This window comes from Moschus berezovskii, chromosome 6 (genome assembly GCF_049115385.1).
Source record: "Moschus berezovskii isolate FMDL1 chromosome 6, NW_MosBer_1.0, whole genome shotgun sequence".
Taxonomy (NCBI): domain Eukaryota; kingdom Metazoa; phylum Chordata; class Mammalia; order Artiodactyla; family Moschidae; genus Moschus; species Moschus berezovskii.
In genome coordinates, this window is record NC_142465.1 from 119,167,293 (window position 1) to 119,187,545 (window position 20,253).

Consider the following 20,253-nt stretch of genomic DNA (forward strand, 5'->3'; position numbering starts at 1 on the left):
GCCAGGACTGTGGCTGTGACTGGGGTTGAGTTGTGACCAGGGCTGGGGCTATGTCTAAGGCTGGGGCTGTGGCCAGGGCTGGGGCCAGGCTGGAATGGGATCAGGACTCCTACTTTAGCTGCCATTCCATGAGGCACAGACTAATCTGAGGGTGACCAACTTGGTCAGATGCTGCCCGAGGCCAGGGAAACGAGTAGCACAGAAAAGGCCAGGCTCTGTCCTAAAGAAGCCAGGGGCTCTAGGACAGGATGGAATCCACCAAGCCTGGGGCAGGAGCCAGGCGTCCAGGGTCCGTCCCGGCTGAGTGCATAGCCCGGTGACTGCTCACACACCGACCTCTCTGAGCCCATCTCCTTGTCTTTACAGTGAACGCTGTCATTTCTGCCCCGTCCACTTTGCAGAGCGGCTGGGAGGATGCGGGCACGCAGGGGAGGAAGCGTAGTTAGTGATGGAGGGTCGCTCAGCAGGGAAGCGGGGTGTTACTGCACCGGGTCCCTTCGATGCCTTGTGTGGGTGCTGTCGCGTCATGTGCCTGAGCCCAGCTCATCTCAGAGGCAGCCATGGGTTCCAAAGAAAGTGTGTGTGCGGGTGTACAGACGCTGGTACCTCAACAGCCACTGCCCCGGAAGCCACCACATAGCTGAGCCTCACCAGCCCCAGTCGGTATCTCTTTAGCCCCAATCCACGCCCACCCCCGGCCCCCCGAGTCCGCGACTGGTGCATCTGGGGACATTTCTGGGGCAGCTGCTGTTCTGGCCTCCTGCGCTCTTGACTTTGGTTCTTCACAAACAGGTTCAAAGGCCACTGGGAAGCCTGCGTCTCTGCAACACAACAGCTCCCAGCGTTCTTCTAAAAGCAACTTTAATAAGGATTTTTACACCAGGACGTGTTGTAATTACAAGTTCTATTTAAGTCATTACATGTATTTACGCTAATTATGTAGTTAGATGTAATTATACTAATTGTATAAATGCACAATAATTGACTAAGATATACTTTGAAAGAACAAAGAGAAGCCACCCAGAAAACCTTCCTGAATATTAAGGGTGAAGAGAACCCCATCGGAGGACAGAAGGGTGCTCATGGGAGCTTGAGCTGGGCTGGCCCCTCAGCTCCACCTCGAATACAGGAGGTGCTCATTCATTACCACCAAATGGAGCGGACTGTCTCTCCTGAGACAAGATTGGTCCTGAAGCCACAGAGCAGACTGGCTGCATCTCAACCTTGGTAAGCAGTCCACTCTACCAATTCCCAGCAGGCTTTCTGGATGTGTCAAAGGACAATAACCAAGTCACTCTCCTGCTCAAAGACATTCCATGGCTCCCTACTACCCAAGGAATGAAGTTTCTCCTTGGCCACCTGCATCCGGGTCTTCCAGAATCAGCCTCCGATGTCCATCTTTAATCCCATGTGGAGAAGTTCTCAGTAGCATCACTGACTCAGTGGACACGAGTTTGAGCAAAATCTTGGAGGTAGTGAAGGACAGGGGAGTCTGGCGTGCTGCAGTCCATGGGGTCACAAAGAGTCGGACACGACTGAGCGACTAAAGAACAACGTCTAGAAATTCTCACCCACACGTGCTGCCCAGGGTCCCAAGAGACCGGCTGATTTTCCAGGGTGTGCTGAGTCTTTTTCCCATGGCCACGTGACAGCCTGGGTAGTGTCCTCCAGTTGACATGCCCTCCCCCTGCCACTCATCCTTCTCCTGAAACCCTATCTGTTCCCATCCCAGTGATCACACCCTGTGTGTTAAGTCGCTTTGGTCATGTCTGACTCTTTGCGATCCCACAGACTATAGACCACCAAGCTCCTCTGTCCATGGGATTCTCCATGCAAGAGGACTACAGTGAGTTGCTGTGCCCTCCTCCAGGGGATCTTCCTGACCCAGGGATCGAACCCACAGTTCTTGATTTCTTAAGCATTGGCAGGCGGGTTGTTTACCACTAGCAGCACCTGGACAGCTCTCCTTCTCCCTGGATCTCCCATAGCTCAGAATTTGCAATTCTCTGACGACACCTGCCATTTATTCTAACCCAGGTTCAAGTCCAAATGGCCGTGCCTGTGTCTGGTGGTAGGAGTGAGTGTCCCTCGTGCTCAGACTAACTACGTCTGCCCTGTCTCACTGTCCCCATCCTCAGCCCAGAGCCTGGCCTGCAGCAAAGGCTGAGATGTGATTGACAAATAAATGACTGGATGAATGGATGAATGACTTCTTTAGATGACAGTGCTCTGATAAAAAGAATCGACAGGAACTGGAGGAGCCCAGGGGGATCTGTTGGTGGTAGGTGGTCAGGGAAGGCTTCCTGGAGGAGATGGTTTCTGAAGGTGATCTTGTAAGACAAAGCAGTCAGTAGGGAGAGGAATGGGGGCCAGGTAGGGGCAGTCACAGAGAAAAAGGCCCAGAGAGGGTGATTTTGGCCCAGGACAGCTGAGGATGCCAGCAGAAACAAGGACGCCAGCTGCTGTGCTAAAAGTTCAATAAACAGTTGACTTTTAAGGCCTACAGGGTCCTCCTGGGCTGCCTTCAGCCGTTCAGTGAACAGTGGGGTGGCGGGAGGAGCAGTCTGCTTCAGGGTCACGTGCTGCCAAGAGCAGGGCTGCCCCCCAATGGGGGGTCCTGAGGATAGGGGGATGGGATGCGGGGACAGCCGGACTCAGGGGTATGGGGTAACAGCCAGCAGCGCCCAGGCATGCTTCCAGGACCTCAGCGGACACGGACCGCGGGATCCTCCCAACAACGCTGCCGGGAAGGCAGACTCACCCCTCCCTTCTCACAGACGAGGAAATGGACGTGATGCCCTCCCTCTATGGTACATCCGGACTGGGAGGCCAAGCCAGGCAGACCGGTCCAGGGTCAGAGCTCACCACTGCCCCACACGGCCCCTCAGCCGGTAAGTCTGGGACACGTAACAGCGGGACCTCGGCTCACGGGCCAGTCTCCACCTCAGTCCCTGCGGGGCACGTCCTACAGCGGTCCCCAGACCACCGCCACCCACCTCGGGGTTCTCCTGGCTCTGGGGCCGCTCTTCCTTCCTCTTGCTGCTGGCCTGAGCCCCCCGAGACAGCTCCTCCGTGGGCGCCCGCGACTCCGTGGTGTTCTCGGGCTGCGGCTGCACTTGAGACTGAATGATGATGACCTAAAAGATGGGGTGGAGGGGTGAGGGGGGCTGGAGGGGCCCCGCGGGCAGATTACAGGGTGGAGGGGTGAGGGGGGCTGGAGGGGCCCCGCGGGCAGATTACAGGGTGGAGGGGTGAGGGGGGCTGGAGGGGCCCCGCGGGCAGATTACAGGGTGGAGGGGTGAGGGGGGCTGGAGGGGCCCCGCGGGCAGATTACAGGGTGGAGGGGTGAGGGGGGCTGGAGGGGCCCCGCGGGCAGATTACAGGGTGGAGGGGTGAGGGGGAGCTGCCGGGCAGATTACAGGGTGGAGGGGGAGGGGGGAGCTGGAGGGGCCCCCATGGGCAGATTACAGGGTGGAGGGTTGAGGGGGAGCTGGAGGGGCCCCGCGGGAAGATTACAGTGTGGAGGGGGAGGGGGGAGCTGGAGGGGCCCCGCGGGCAGAGCTGCAGAACCGGGGGCCAGGTGTCTCCACCCACTTCGGGCACGGGGCCTGGAATTGCGGGATCATAGAGGAATGAGGACAGGAGAAGGCAATGGCACCCACTCCAGCATTCTTGCCTAGAAAATCGCATGGACAGAGGGGCCTGGTGGGCTACAGTCCGTGGGGTCGCTACTAGTCGGACACGACTGAGCAACTTCACTTTCACTTTTCACTTTCACGTATTGGAGAAGGAAATGGCAACCCACTCCAGTGTTCTTGCCTGGAGAGTCCCAGGGATAGCCGAGCCTGGTGGGCTGCCGTCTATGGGGTCGCACAGATTCGGACACGACTGAAGTGACTTAGCAGCAGCAGCAGCAGCAGCAGAGGAATGAGGAGGGGGGAATCACAGAGGAGGCAACCGGGGCCTAAAATGTCCTCTACTCCCTCCCTCCCTCAGCAGGGACCCTTCCAGCCACCCACTCGGCCACACATTTTATCAGCTAATTATTCCAACAATGAAATTCTTCATCCATCACGGCATTATTCTTTTCCCACGGGTGTTGATTCATTCGGCCACACGGTCTTTTCTTTCCTTTTTAGGGGAGGGGATGTACACCGCAAGGCGTGCGGGACCTTAGATTTTGACCAGGGATCGAACCCGTGCCGCCTGCAGCAGAGTCACGGAGTCTCGACCCCTGGCCCACCTGGAAAGTCCCTAGCCACACAGTCTCCCACTCACGCACTCACTCCCTTGCACCCCACCTTCTTCCCACACCGATTCACTCACTGGATCCCTCTCTCACGCACCATTCATCCCACCACCGACTCACTCATTCATGTATAACTCCACCCCCATTCATTCTTCTTCTGATCTGTTCAGTCTCACCGCTCACTCACTCCTCTGCTCTCACTCCATCCATTCACTTGGCCACTCGATCATTCCACCATTCGGTCACTCACGCTGCCCAGCCCCCCTTCACCTGGCCCTGCAGGGAGCCTGCCCTCACCTTGTTGTCGGCGCTGATGAGGAGGGGCTGGACTTTGACACTGTCGCTGACCACGGACACGGTGGTGCTGGGGGCCATGGCGGCGGCATTGCTGGGGGCGGTGGAGATGATGGCGTAGGCCACCCCAGCGCCGCTCAGAGGAGAGCTGACAGCGGCAGGCTCGGGCAGGGCCCGCGGCTGGCTGCCGGGCGCTGGCACATGGCTCACGGTGTTGTTGGCGGTGGGGAGCGCAGGGCTGGGGTTCTTGATACTGACCACGGTGGCCTTCTGGAATGTTGGGGGCTGCTTGGGTGGCCGGTCCCGGCCTGGGGTAATGGGGAGGCTATCTGGGATCAGAGTCTTTGGCCTAACCTGGGGAAGGGAGGGACGGGGACACGGTCAGACACACAGGCAGGGTGCTGACAGGCCCGGCCGAAAAGCAGTCCTGAGCAGAGCCAGGACTTGGGGAAGACTCCAGAGCAGGGGCAGGGATGTGACCTGGCTCAGAGACCCTCGTGTTAGAGGAGAGGGGATGGCGGTATAGAGACTGGGGACCTGCTTCCGGTACCATCTCCTCCAAGAAGCCCTCCCTGACCTTCAGGCAGGCTATGAAGTGCTATTCCCACAGCACCCCAGGAATCCTTCTAACTCAGGCCAGTCACTCTGGCTTCACAGCATCTTAACTCCTTGTCTGTCCCCCTCCTGGAGTCTGAGCGTGCTGGGGACAGGATCCTGGTGAATTCAGCACAGATGGGCATTCAGAGGGGCTGCCACGAGGACAAGAGGGCCTGGGGCCCCTGCCCCTCACTGAGCTCTGGCTGAGGGCATCTGTGCAGCCTGCAGCCCCAGGACAGGCAGGAGCCGGCATCACCTGGGCAACTGGCAGCCCCTCGCGGCTCAGCAGCAGGTGCCCCACTAAGCGAGTCCCCACCAGCAGGCTTCCGCTCCAGACCTGGCCCAGCTACAAAGGCTCTTGAGTCCCGATTCAGCCCTCGAGGCCCGGGAGGCACTGGCAACACCCCCTTTGCAGAAGAGGAGACTCCACCCAGGAAGGTCACAGGTCAGTTGACTCGTCCAAAGTGCTGAGCCCAGTCTCGGAGGCCCCAAGACTGGAACCAGGGGCACCTGGACCAGCGTCTCCCAAATGCACCTGCTCATCCAGAGTTTCTCACGCTTTTCTTAACCATGGCCCATACTCAAAAGTCTTCATTACATCGTGATCCAGTCCGGAAACAAACTCTGCCCACAGTGTTTCTGATGTGTCTGCTCTATTCTAGTCAAGCATAGTTTATTCCATTAAAAAAAAAAAATTCCTGGTCATGACCCACTAAACTGATTTCTCAGTTCTTTAGTGTGTCCAAACGTCTCCTCTGGAGGGTGGGCAGAGGAGGCAGGAGAAGAAAGGGACTCCCTTGTGGTTGCACCTAAAACCCCAGTGCTAAGGGGCTGTGGACAGACAGACAGACAGACGCCCCAGGGCCCGCCGCAGGCCGCTTACCTGAGGTAGCACCGCTGCTCCTTGCCCGGCCAACCTCTGCAAGGAGCTGACCTGAGGACCGGTGACAGGCACTGCAGTGACGGTTCCCAAAGCCTGGAAGACAGCAGAGGGCAGCACGCAGATGGGATGGGGCGCTGGGACATGACACAGGAGGAGATCTGGGGGCTGTGGGTCAGGCACAGACTCTTGGATACAACACCAAAGATACAGTCCATATAAGAAGAAATTAATCAACTGAACTTCAAAAACAACTGAAGTTGGAAAGACAGTTTTTAAGAGAATGAAAAAATGAGCCATGGACAAGGAGAAAAAAACACTCTGCCAATCACCTATCAGATAAAAAAACTTGAACACAGAATATATAAAAGAACTGCCAAACGCACTAATCAGAAAGCAAACAACCCAATTAAAAACTGATTCAAAGAGAACAGATCACTAAAGAAGATATACTAATGGCAAATAAGCTACTGAAAAGATACTAAATATCATGAGTTATTATAGAAATGAAAATTAAACGATAGTAAGATACCACTACACACCCATTCAGAGGGCGACGATAAGAAGAGCTGACCGAGTCCAGGGCTGGTGAGGACGTGACGAGGTCCGACCACCACTCTTGGGAACATAAACTGGTATAACCACACGGGAACAGTCTGACAGTTTTGTAAACAGTTGAATATATGTGTATCACTAGGGACTGAACGTCGGTGTCCCCCAGAACGTGCGCGTCAAAACACCAAGCCTCAGTGCGATGCGCTCACGGGTGGAGCCTTTGAGAGTGGCCAGGTCAGGAAGGTGGAGGCCTCTTGACGGGATTGCGCATGCTCACTGTCATATCTGACTCTCGGAGACCTCGCAGACTGCAGCCCTCCAGGATCCTCTGTCCATGGGATTCTCCAGGCAAAAGTACTGGAGAGGGTTGTGATCACCTCCTCCAGGGGATCTTTCTCAAACCCACACCTCCTGCATCGGCAGGCGGATTCTTTACCTCTGAGCTGCCTGGGAAGCCCTTCAGACAGACACAACAAGGGATCTAGCTTCTCTTCTAAACCTAGTCTTGAATCAGACGTCACAGCATAAAACTAACTGTAAATAACAATTGAAATAAGAACACTTTAAAGGCTTCGTTCCCTTTTTCCCCCTCAGCTTCAGGAATTAGAGATGGTCTAGATAAGCGCTCCAGAATTAGTGCCCTCGTAAGGAGAGATTTGAGAGGGTTTCCTTCCCCTCTCTGCCACGTGAGGACGCAGCAAGGAGTCCGCTGTGGTTTGAATGTTGAAAGTGAAAGTGTTTATCACTCCGTCGTATCTATTTGTGACCCCATGGACTGAAGCCTGGCAGGCTCCTCTGTTCACGGGATTCTCCAGGCAAGAATATGGGAGTGGGTAGCCATTCCCTTCTCCAGGGATCTTCTCAACCCAGGGATCAAACCCTGGTCTCCTGCATTGCAGGTGGATTCTTTACCATCTGAGACACCAGGGAAGACCTTGAATGTCAGCGTCCCCTTAAAATTCACTTGTTCAAATTCTAATGCTCGAAGTGATGGGGTTAGAAGGCAAGGCCTTTGGGAGGTGCTTCAGCCAGGAGGGTAGAATCCTGATGAAATGAATGGGATTTGTGCCTATAAAAGAGGTTGCAGTGACTCTAGCGCCTTCCCCCAGGCAAGAAGTCTGCAGCCGGAAAAAGCCCTCACCTGGCAATGTTGGCACGCTGCTCTCCAACTACCAACCTCTAGAACTGTGAGCAATAAGCTTTTCCTTCTTCCTTTTTTTTTAATATCATCTCTGCTGGATGTCTCAAAGGCACTTGGTGAAGTTTAATACTCATTCATTAAAAACACTTGTTTTTTTTTTTCAGGTTTGGCTGCACTGTACAGCATGTGGGATCTTACTTCTCTGACCAGACCAGGGATGGAACACAAGCCTCCCACATTGGAAGGGCAGAGTTTCACCCACCAGACCACCAAGGAAGTCCCAGTAAGTTTCCATGTGCAATAACCACCCAGTCTGTGGCATTTGGTTCTAGCAGCTGACATGGACAAAGGTAACACCCATCTGCAAATCAGGAAGAGGGTTTGCACCGCAAACCAGATCAGCCAGCACCTTGATCTTGGACTTCCCAGCCTCCAGAACTCTGAGAAATACGTGTCTGTTGTGTAAGCCCCCAAGTTGATGGTGTTTTTGTTGCAGCAGTCCCAACTAAAACATTCTGCCTCTAGACATTACTCAAGGGAAATGAAAGCACATGTCCATAGGAGGCTTGTTCAGGAACATTCCCAGCAGCTCTACTGGAAACAGCCTAGATGTTCATCAGCGGGTCCACAACAGGTCCACAGATGAGCAAACTGTGGCATATCCACCCAAAGGAATATTACTCAGCAATGAAAAAGGAACGAGGACCGAGCAACTGATATGCACAGCATGGATGAGTCTCAAAGTGGTTCTGTGAACGAAAGGAGCCAGTCAAAAAAGGGGGCACATATTATTGTATGATGTCACTTATGTGAGATTCCAGGAAATGCAAACTCAGCTAAAGGGATCAGAGACTGTATCGAGATGGGAGATGAAAGGAAGGGACTACAAAGGCCTAGGGAAACTTGGGTCAAGGGTGTATTTTCTGTCTTGATTCTAGTGGTGGTCTCACAGATGGATGTCTATGTCAAACATCTTGATTCTAGTGGTGGTTTCACAGATGGACACCTATGTCAAACATCCTGCACTTTTTAAAGATAACACTTTATTGTATATATTATTCTAACAAAGCTGCTAAAAATAAACTCCCTCCCTATTTCCCCCCTTAAAGCTCTCTGTCCCTGGAAGGAGTATCATCCTTCCCCAGATAAGACAACAGAGGCCCCACAACACACACAGCTTACTTCTCCTGGTTACGATGGGGTGGTCCCTCCCTCCTCTGGAATTTCCCACTTGCCCCAAGTGGACAAAGCTCTGAGGTTCATGTCCTTCCAGCCAGCTGCCTGCCTCTCTGCATGGAGCCAAATTATCCACATTTAACTGGAAATTCACCATGGACATTTGCTGGAATAGAGCTTTATACGCAACGCAGAGAGCATCCAAGCAAACACGGTCACTCTATGAGGGAGCGTCTCAACCCACCGTGCCGTTTTTCCCTCTCCAGCACGGTGTAGCGAGCCCTGCCCAATGCCCGTGTCTTACAAGATTCCGCCTGCCTTTTGCAGAGGGATGCACATAGAAGGTGGTGCCCTCAGCTGCCCCTGGACCTGCTGTTGCATCCAGCATCACCTGTGGAGTCTGTCTGCTGTCAACCCCTGGGCCCCAGCCCAGAGCTGCACAGGTGAGTGGCAGGCACAAAGGGAGCACCATTTGATTAAATAAACTCCCAGGCAATTCTGCCAACCTGGGGACTGTGGGCCGAGAAGAAACCAGCCTATTCCTCCAGCAGGTTCTGCAGCAAAAGGCCCAATGGGCACTTGGCTCCATCCGTGGGTGGGGCCGTGCTGCCCCCGGGAAGCGGGGGTTCCTGCACAAAGACCCCAGGGCCGCAGGACCACAAGGGCAAATCCGTGCCCAACACGCACAGAAGCCAGAGAACAGGCGCAAAGCTGCTCTCCCTGGGGACTCCCTTCTGGCTAAGATCCCCAAACAAGCCATCAGGGCGAGTGCTGCACGCCATCTGTATGCTTTTCCAGTCCAGGCATATCTGCATGGAAAGGCGTGAGGGTTGCTGTGCGTCCGATTGAGTGTGGTACTGCACCAGCTATTTGACTCTCTGGCGTCCACTTGGGCACATGCGTCCTGTGTTTTTAGATGAATCCTCTCTGGGTTCCTCTTCTGCTCTGTGTCCGTGTCTCACAGGCGCCACCGTCCATGGTTCTACGCCTTCACTGCAGGTCGGTGCTCAGCCTTCTCTCCTGACCTGAGACATACCGGTGACTTCTGTCCATGCACCGAGAAATTCACAACCAGGGAGGGGACCTGGGGGAGGGGACCCCGAGGGGGAGGCATGGGCAGAGGTGGCTGGAGGGGCAGAGTCCCCGAGGCTGGGTGAGTCTGAGGGTGAGGGAGACAGGGGGAGCTTTACTTTGACCTCACTTTCAGATACTTTCAGACTCCCCGAGTCAAAGCCCGAAGCCCTAGCCTTTGGGGAGGAGTTTATCAAACAGGCTGCTGAGCAGTTTTCCAAAAAACGCGGGTTTCCTCCAGGAACACCAAAGCCCCCTTCTTCCCCTGTCCATCCTCCCATTGCCAGGTATCTGTTCCCCTTCACTCCAAGGTTTAGCCCAGAGCGCGTTCCTCCAGGTCCTTATAAACCTTTAATTAACAAGCTGAAGAGACATTTTACCTGGCAGGGGCTGACCTTTCTGCTCCGTGTCGGAATTTATCGATAGCAGCAGAATCAATCATCTCAGGGGCTATTCCACCAGCCCTGGATAGTTTATGGCCACACTCTGGTCAAGATAAATGAGCTCCTTATGATGACAGTTACAGCCTTAAGCACTTTAATAGGGAAAAAGGGGCCATAAAAGTTAAAGATAACTTGTTTTCCTGCATCAGTGGCGTCCCCGGGGCAGCCTGGGAAACCTCGGACAAGCTCAGTCCCGGCAGAGGCAGGTCGAGGCGCCCAGCAGACAGGTGTGTCTGACGGTACCCGAGCTGGGGACAGATTGGGCTCGGCTCTGGCACCAGGTGCATGTGGCCCCCTCTCTCTCTGTGCCCAGTCTTCTCGTCCATGACGGGGAGAGTTTCTGCAGCAGGGGGCTGACGGGAGTGGGCACCCAGGGTCCATGCGAGCGCCAGGTAGAGGGAGTGGGTCAGACCTGGCTGGGTCGGTGCCTGGAACCCGGACACCAAGTGTGGGAGGGAGGTACAGCCTGGTACCCCAGCAGGGACAGCCTTGGGTCAGCCCGTCCAGGAGCCAGTCCTGCAGAGGCCCCTCTGCTTGGGCCGGCCTTCGGAAGTCCACTCTGCTCTCCAGCACCGGTCTCCGGTCTCTCCGTCTGGCACACGAGGAACACGTGCTTGTCTCCCCGCAATGACGAGAGGCAAGTACAGGAGCGTGAAGAAGCGTGAGGACGCAGAAAAGGAAACCAGAGCCTGGTGTCCCGGGCTTCCTGCTGTGTTCGCTTCAACAGCTCTTCCTCCGCGTCAGGGGACAGGCCCCAGAGTGTCTGGGACAGTCTGCATCAGGGCTCCCGCTGAACCCCAGGCAGCCTGCACGGTCTGGGAACTGGGGAGCTGGGCAGAACGGGAAGCTCTCACCCAGACCCCGACCAGATGGATCAGAACTGGCCTTTCTCAGCTCTGCGCTCCTGCTGGACAGTGGCTCCAGGAGGCCGCAGTCAGGCTGAGACCCCTATGGGTGCTAGAGTCCAGCCCTGGCCCAGCCCAGGCGCCAGCTGGCTGAGGTGTCTGATGGACGTTGTCAGATGGCCCTGCCAGGAGATACTCAGGCAGCCGCCGAGGGCCGGGGAGCAGGATCCTTCAATCCCGCACACCCAGAGCCCTCGCTCCATGAGGCAGGCCTGCGTGTACCACCCCAGGGGCAAACCTGACCCCGCCCCCTTGGCTTGGTTCGAGCTCCTGCACCAGAGTGAGTGACGCCAGACCTCACCCAGCCGCCCTCCCAGCGGGACCCTCGGTGTGGGTGCAGACAGGCCCAAGGGTGGTGAAGCGGGCTCATCCTGTCTATGTTAACGTGTTCCTGAAGAAGACAGAAAGTCAGCGTGGGGCCCGGCCCGTCTCCGGGACCGGATGGGATAACCCCACGCGGCTCCCCAGCCAGGGTCCACACTGGTCTTCATCGGCCATGTCTCCGGCACTGTCTGTGGGCCTCCGCCCGGGGCTTTCCCAACAGGTCTGCCCAGCTCCGAGTCCAAGGGCCCCGCATCCTGCATGGTGACGGCAAGGAGACTGGCAGTCCCAGCCGGTGGGACAGAGAGCGCCAGGACCAGAGGGCACGCGGGTCCCTGGGACGCGCAGCGGGGCAGGGAACTCAGTCCTCTTTCCTGGCGGCAGGTGGGCGGGAGCAGGGTGAGGGTCAACGCGAGCCCCACGGTGGGACAGAGTGCACAGCGTGGGGATGAGGGAGGGGGGCGTGCACCCTCTGAGACCCCACCCAGATGCCCTTTTCCAGAACTTTCTCCACTCACAGGACTCAGCTCAGGGCTGACCTTGACCCTGAACTCAACCTCCAACCCTGAGCACCGCAGGGTGCTCCTAAGCCCGTGTGCCTCAGTTTCCACAACTGCCAACCGAAGACAACCTCACAGACCCCCTCCCAGGGCGGCTGTCAGTGTGCACAGCGAGCAGGAAGGCACCGGCTAGACCAAGCTTAGCCCTGGACTGAGCACGCCACGCACGGCCCCTCCCGAAGCCCGCAGTGAGCATCCACCCCCAAACTGGAAATGTTCACAGGTTTCTGATTCAATGCCGGCCACACAGAGGGCTTCTCTGGAGTGTGAGTTCAGGAGGCCAGTGGGTGGGGAGGGTGGGTGCGTGGGAGGTTCCTACAGACCCTTCACATGCCTTTCCCCAGCCTGAGCCCTCAGACCCAAACCACCAACCCTCAGACGGGGCCCCAGAGATGACCCAACCCTGCCTCCGGTTGCACTCAGGACATCAGAAGCTATTTTTCAAAACTCCTCTTGCTCCCACTCAGGACCGGCAGGGCTGGCCTCACAGAGGGGCCTTCTCACGTGACAGCACCAGGGAGGGGTTGCCATAGCAATGGCTCCTGGGGATGCTATGAGGGGCGGATGGCTGTGTGAGTACACGTGTGATCTTGCACTGCCTTCTGCCGGACACTCAGCCCTCCTGCTTCCCGGGGGGCCCTGGGGTCCTGTCCAAACCTGGAGGGGGCGGAGCTCAGCGACCCCACAAGCTCCAACAGCAGTGACTGTCCTTTCCCACGGTCACCAGAGAGACACGCCTGCCCTCTGATCCCCCACCTGCATGTCAGGACCCAACCCCTGGGCACAAAGGGCCACAGGCCACCGCTCAGAGGCTGCAGGCCCAGGGTCCAGGGAGCTTTTTCTATGTTAAAAAGTCTGAACCCGGAGGAGAGAAGCTTTCCAAGTCAGTTGCTCAGGGGACTTGCAAAGGGAGCTCCGCTCTCCCTCGAGAGAACTGACCGATGTGAAGGGAATGTCTGAACCTGGCAGCGCGCAGTGTCCCCTTGGGTTACCGACGGAGCCATGCGGCCCAGAGGCTGAAGGCGTTTTCCCCTAAGGCCACGCAACTCTCAGCTGAAAGCTCATGTCTCTTCTGGGTTTTGCTGGCCCAGAGCAGGTGGTGCCCACAAGGAGAGAAGGAACGTACCTCTGCAGCAAGGCTGGGCTCTGCCCTGCCCCAAATGGGCCACGCCAGGGTGCACGACACACAGGAAGCCACGCTGGCTCCTCGCCCGCTGACCCCACTCAGACCCCGAGCGCCTGCAGACCCAGGAAGCAAGGCCTCGGGAGGCCACGATGACTGGCCCAGCGGTGGATGACTCAGGCCTCAAGCGATCAGCCAGACAAGGAGATGCTCAGGGTGGGGATGGGAGGAGCCAAGGAAGGCTGTGCAAGGCCCGCTCCCACAGGATGATCCCAGGTCCTGGACACGAGTGTTCAGCTAGGCCAGATCCCTCCTGAAGGACTCCCGCGGAGAGGGTGAAGCCTGCACTCCCGTCCCCCACCCCCAAGGGCTGCCCAGGTGACCTGGGACTCAGTTTCCCCATCACAGAAATGGAAGCATGGCCTTTCCCTCTCATCGGGCTTCTGAGGACTTGCGAGTGATAGCTGTCAGTGCTCTGAGAGGGTCCCAGGCTTCTGCGGTGGCTCAGGCGGTAAAGAACCTGCCTGGAATGCGGGAGACCTGGGTTCAATCTCAGGGTCAGGAAGATCCCCTGGAGAAGAAGTGGCCACCCACTCCAGTGTAATCTTGCCCGGAGAATCCCACAGACCGAGGAGCCTGGAGGGCGACAGCTCATGGGACTGCAAAGAGTCGGACACGACGGAGCGACTAACAGAAATGTGGGCCCCCGGGCTCCCCCGTGCCGGGGCAGTACCAGCACGAGTGTGGTGATGAAGCCACAGAAACTGGCCCCCCGGGCGTGGGGAGGGCACGGACTGGTCAGTCGGCCGCAGCTCAGCGCCCCTGGTCTCCAGAGCGCCCCACCCCAGGCCACCGCCACGGGACACTCAGGACAGCCGGATTTCTCTGCATCTGTGTGAAGACCATGCTGACATCCATACAGACATGCAGATGGAACTCTAGAAACACCGACAGGGGAGCCCTCCTAAAGAAATGACAACCACACGACGTGTTTCTTGTTGAGAACAAGGTGGACACGGCTCCTTAGAGGGTTCACCTGCCGCCACCGCGGGGTAGCCCACGGTGCATCTCTGTCCACCGAAGCCCCGAGACTGGACAGGGCACCGCGGCTCCACTGCTGACCCAGAGCATTTGCCCTTCGCCGAGGAGTTAAGAGGAGGTCCTCTGTGTCCCCAGGGTCACACCAGGATGCGGGCCCCGGTTCCTCCAGGAAAGCCTGCACTCCAGGCCAGGGAAAGCAGCCGCTGGGCTGGCCACCTTCAGTCATCCCCCCACCTAAACTTCCAGAAGCTCAGCCCCAAATCGGCAGCCGTGAGAGGTCTGCATGCTGAGTGGCTAGGCATACGGTCGTGTGCTAGGGAGCAGCTTATCAATTGCTGGGTCCAAGCAGCAGTGTTTTCGTCCAAGCTTGGCTAGGGCAGGTGCTGGGCCAGGGCTTCTGTCTCCCTGTCACCCACCAGGAAGGAGACGCACAAGCTCACTGTGGCTACAGGGAGCTGTGCAGGTGTGGCCAGGTCCCCTCCCAGTTGCCAGAACATTCCACCAGGCCTCCCCCCACCCCCACACTGAGGGATGAGATGGGGGCTGGTGTCACATGGCCAGCCTACAGTGGGACCCGGCTCTCGCCACGGCCTGAGCCCTTGGCCACCACGTGCGAAGTCAGACATCTTGCAGGGCGGGGGGTGGATTTCTGGGGCCACCGTGTCCTGAGCCCCTAAACATCCCCATAGACCCACCTGCTGGCTTCATCCTGGGGGCTGCCGCCCCTCCCTCCCATGGCCCTGCTCAGATCCCCACACACACCCTTGTGATGCGAGCTGAGTCCTGAGCTTAAACTCTGAACCAGAGGGGAGGGTTTGGGACTCGGAGTTCAGGATGTAGGAGGGGCCAGCGAGCTCGGCCTGGGAGCTGGGTGCCCACAGCCTGACCGGAAGCCGCTGGAGGGTCTCCAGGTTGGGCGGGGAGAGCCCGACCTTACGGAGCTCAGACCCCAGCACTGCAGTGGCGGTCCTCGAGGAATGCGGCTACCCTGTTTCTAAGCACACGTCTGTCTGTCTGTCCGTCCCCTCCATCTGACCTGGGTGGCTGGGCTCCAGCCAGCACCGTGGACACAGAGCAGGAGTTGCCTGAAAGCCAGGCTCCCAGCAGGAGGAGGAAGCGCCCTGTGTCCGGGCACAGTCCCTGTGACCTCGACGAACATTGTCTAGGAGGCTTGTGGGGGGTTCTCCGGACGCTCGCTGTTGGCTCTGTGGGGGCTTCGAGAACTGTGTGGAAGGGAGCATCCGCTTCCCCAGCCCCTCCTCCCGGCCGGGAAAGTGTGTGCTGAGCTGACCAGAGTGGGTGCCCCTGCTTTCTGCATCCCGTGAAGCTCCCTCCTGAAGGGGGTGCAGCAGCCCCAGGCCTCCGAGAAGCATGAAGGGTGCCCCGGAGAAGGTGGCCAACTGCCCGCTCTGTGGCAGCCAAGCGGCTTCCCAACCTGCAATTTTCCTCGCATCTTTATGGAATCGCTATGACGTGCGGCAAAGATAACAACGGAGTCCCAACACCCGTAAGTGCCAATAAACATTAACGTCACCTAAGCACCACTTTTACGGTCGTGCAAAACCACTTTGTTATTCGCAGATGAAATCCGACTGCTGCCTCCATCACCGTCGGGAATGCCGGAGACGTCCTTCCCTGTGCTGAGGCGAGCTCTGCCAGCCCCAATTAGCACCCCCGAACCCGCGGCCCACCTCCCCTAACCCCGAGCTCGCCCACACAGGATCATTAGGGGGCCTTCGGGGGTGCCTGTGAAAACCCAGGGGGAACCCCCGCCTCTGCTGTCCCATGTCTCCTCCCAGCCCACGTCCCGTGTCTCCAGCTGGGACCCAACACATACCCGGAGCTCCAGTTACTGGGGCGGGGCAGGGTGGGCAACCAACCTGCACTCGAATTCCACTCCCCTGCTGGCCTGGGTCACGTCAAGCACCCCATCCCCACCCCCGAAGCTGGGGCATCGAGGACCGCCTTTCCTGTTCCTGGGACCACTCTGTTCAGACACGGAGAGGCATCTGGCACTGAGCCGCCCGTGTGACTCACGCCGTGGGTCCCCCGGCTCACACACGCACATCAGGGACCAGGTGTGGTGACACGGAGGGGGAGGGAAGGATTGCAGGGGGACAGGGCTGGAGAGGGGACAGCGGGGACTCCTGGTGCAGTGAGGATCAGCAGGTCCCCGTCTGGGTATGCCCGGGGCCACTGGGCTCACATGCGTGGGCACCAGTCAGCGCCTTTGATGGACAAGACTGGGAAGAGCCGACAGTCGGTCTGCAGGGGACAGATGGACGGGAATGTTCAGAGGACGGGAAACCTCCCGGCTTCCCGAGTGCGTGAACCACCGCACACGTGTCTCCATGCAAGCAGGGCCTTGGATCCCCACCCGGAGCTTCGCTGTTCCCTGAGGCCAACCGGGAGCCCAGGCAAGCTCCTGGCTGGTGTAGCTGGCCAAGCAGAGCTGCTGTGTGCAGGCAGGACCTGAGGTGCCCACTGTGGGCCAGGCAGGGAGTCCTCTGGGGGTGGATTTTCACCGCCTGAGACGTGCCAACTGCCTCCTGGAGGGGCAGGGTGTCCAAGTGGCCCATGTGCCGCAGAGACCGGGTGATCTCCCCTCCTGGGGCTGGCCAAAGTCGCGAGGCTGTTGCCCACAGGCACCCACACCCGCTGGCCCCCCTGCCCTGAGCATCCTGCTCCCTCCTGGGCTCCAAGGGCCAGTCCCCAGGCACTGCAGCTCCTCAGGGAGAGGAGGCTACACCCTGGGGTCTCTCAGGAGACCACAACACCGGTTCTTTAAAACAAGAACCCAAAACCTGTGTCCTCACGCCCCATGAGGGGAGTCATTTTCTGAAGCCCTGTTGGGAGGCTCTGCAAATGCCCACCTCGAGGCAGAGCTGTTGACCGCGTACTCCTGGGGAGATCAGCTGCCGGTCCAGGTGCTCCAGCCAGGCTGGGTCCCGGTGACCCCGACCGCGCGGGGCTGGCCGAGGCGGGCTGCCCGGGGGCACTTAACCAACGCAGAGGTCTTTACAGGCAAGGCCATCCTTAACCAGAGAGCCCCAGAGAACACACGCGGCTGCTCCGTGCTGACATTTAAAACACCCTTTCAGCAGTCCCCAGCATGGCAAAGTGGTTTAATTAACTTGAAAGGGTGTAATTTTATGCTATTTAGTAGGAAATACACACGCTAAATGGCATCGTGGACTAAGTATCGGGGGCTGTGATCTTGAGAGTGCGGGAAAAGAACAGCGCCGAGTCCCTGGCAACTGCAGGTGTGGGGTGGGCGTGCGGGGTGGGGGCTACGCCGTCCGTGTCCCTGCAGACGGCAGCGTCTGAAGCCACACGGGATCCAGGGTGGGAGGCAGTGTCCACAAGGCCAGCGAGAACAGTCACCTCCCATCATCTCAACTGGGAAACCAGCGCTGTGTCTGAGAACTGAACGTGGGGGAGGCTGGAGCCGGTCAGGGCCCGTTCCCCTACTCGGGCACTCTGGGTGCTTGCACCCCCGTGCTGCCTGGCTCTGTCTGTGGACACATCCAGAGTCACGGGGAGGAGGCAGTCCTGGATGGCCGCCCCCTGGCTGGAAGCTCCCACCACCACCATCCCCAGTGAAGGGGCTGCCTCTTCTAAGGAGGCGCCTTAGGGAGGAGGCCAGACCCTCGGCCCTGAGGATGGATGGGTGAGGCAGTGTCAGTGCAGAGGACCCAGGTGCTCCGGCTGCGGCCTCGGGGACACCCTGGAAAGACCCTGCACCAGCTCTACTTCCCCCGACCGTCCCCTGGAACGATGGAGCAAATCCTGTAGGGAAGGATGTGGGCTCGTGTCCAGGACTGTAGGAGGGGCGTGGGCTCATGTCCAGCGCTGCAGGAGGGAGGCATGGGGTCACTTCCCTTCCAGCGCAGAGGGGCCGTCTCCCGGGCCGGGGGTGAGAAGTGGGCAACATGCTGGGCTCCTGCCTCCCCCGACTCCCAGCCCCCATGGACCACCCGTGCCCCTCGCCTCACGCTCCCCAGCTCCCCCTAGACTTGGGGCGCAGTAGTGTCTCTCCCCCTCAATAGGAGGCCCCAGAGCTGCTCCCCAGCCCCCGGGTCCAGAGGCCGCCACGACCCGCCGTACACCTTTAGTACCAACCTGAGTGATAGGAAGACGCCATCCACAGGTGCGTCCTAACCGCCTCCCGCCACCGACCCCGGGCCTCTGGAAAATAAACAGTCATTTAGGAAATCTAATTTCCACGTGTGATCGGCGGGCACCCGCACCCTCTGGCCCCAGCCTCATCAGCCTGCCACCTCCAACGCCCTGGAATCTAATTTAAGGGGAGCGTGTCTGCACAGCGCCCCAGGGAGCCCGCTGGCAGCCACGACACGCTCCCTATGGGGAGAAGTCCCCTGCGGTGAGCCTCCCATGGGTGGTGATGGGGAGGGGCGGGCTCCAGGACCCCAGAGGCGCCTGGCGCTCCCGAGAGGCCCCCATCCTGGGAAGACGGAGAAACAGCTGACTAACAGTGAGCACGAAACTTGAGCGTATAGCTTGATGATTGCAACACACATCTACAGCAAGGTCACCAACACCCAGGTGCAGGTACAGAGCACTCCAGCGACCCCAGAGGCTCCCAGCTCAGTTCAGTCAGTTCAGTCGCTCAGTCGTGTCCGACTCCTTGCAACCCCATGAATCACAGCACACCAGGCCTCCCTGTCCATCACCAGCTCCCGGAGTTCACTCAAACTCATGTCCATCGAGTCAGTGATGCTATCCAGCCATCTCATTCTCCGTCGTCCCCTTCTCCTCCTGCCCCCAATCCCTCCCAGCATCAGAGTCTTTTCCAGTGAGTCAACTCATTGCATGAGGTAGCCAAAGTATTGGAGTTTCAGCTTTAGTATCAGTCCTTCCAATGAACACCCAGGATTGATCTCCTTTAGGATGGACTGGTTGGATCTCCTTGCAGTCTAAGGGACTCTCAAGAGTTTTCTCCAGCACCACAGTTCAAAAGCATCAATTCTTCGGCGCTCAGCCTTCTTCACAGTCCAACTCTCACATCCATACATGAACACTGGAAAAACCATAGCCTTGATTAGACGGACCTTTGTTGGCAAAGTAATGTCTCTGCTTTTTAATATGCTATCTAAGTTGGTCATAACTTTCCTTCCAAGGAGTAAGCGTCTTTTAATTTCATGGCTGCAATCAGCATCCACAGTGATTTTGGAGCCCAAAAAATAAAGTCTGACACTGTTTCCACTGCTTCCCCATCTATTTGCCATGAAGTGATGGGACCAGATGACATGATCTTAGTTTTCTGAATGTTGAGCTTTAAGCCAACCTTTTCACGCTCCTCTTTCACTTTCATCAAGAGGCTTTCTAGTTCCTCTTCACTTTCTGCCATAAGGGTGGTGTCATCTGCATATCTGAGGTTATTGATATTTCTCCCGGCAATCTTGATTCCAGCTTGTGCTTCCTCCAGCCCAGCGTTCCTCATGATGTACTCTGCATATAAGTTAAATAAGCAGAGTGACAATATACAGCCTTGACATACTCCTTTTCGTATTTGGAACCAGTCTGCTGTTCCATGTCCAGTTCTAACTGTCGCTTCCTGACCGGCATACAGGTTTCTCAAGAGGCAGGTCAGGTGGTCTGGTATTCCCATCTCTTTCAGAATTTTCCACAGTTTATTGTGATCCACAAAGTCAAAGGCTTTGGCATAGTCAATAAACCAGAAATAGATGTTTTTCTGGAACTCTCTTGCTTTTTCCACTATCCAGCGGATGTTGGCAATTTGATCTCTGGTTCCTCTGCCTTTTCTAAAACCAGCTTGAACATCAGGACTGGAAAAGGTCAGTTTTCATTCCAATCCCAAAGAAAGGCAATGCCAAAGAATGCTCAAACTACTGCACAATTACACTCATCTCACA

The 20,253-nt window shown here is 57.5% G+C and overlaps 1 protein-coding gene across 7 annotated transcripts in view; it reads right to left on the reverse strand.

Annotated features, from left to right (window-relative positions):
* The window catches only part of PHF21B (PHD finger protein 21B), an 88,461-nt gene that overhangs the window by 11,629 nt on the left and 56,579 nt on the right, over nt 1-20,253 (reverse strand). For 4 of the 7 annotated variants that reach the window (XM_088837563.1, XM_088837562.1, XM_055395696.2 and 1 more), the window contains exons 3-6: nt 18,479-18,544; nt 6,024-6,116; nt 4,547-4,897; nt 2,997-3,137 (exon numbers count right to left, since the gene is read on the reverse strand). In XM_088837563.1, coding sequence (XP_088693689.1) covers nt 2,997-3,137; nt 4,547-4,897; nt 6,024-6,116; nt 18,479-18,544 — 651 coding nt within the window. The remainder of the gene's footprint in view (nt 1-2,996; nt 3,138-4,546; nt 4,898-6,023; nt 6,117-18,478; nt 18,545-20,253) is intronic. The other 3 variants (XM_088837564.1, XM_055395698.2, XM_055395699.2) reach the window with 1 other exon arrangement.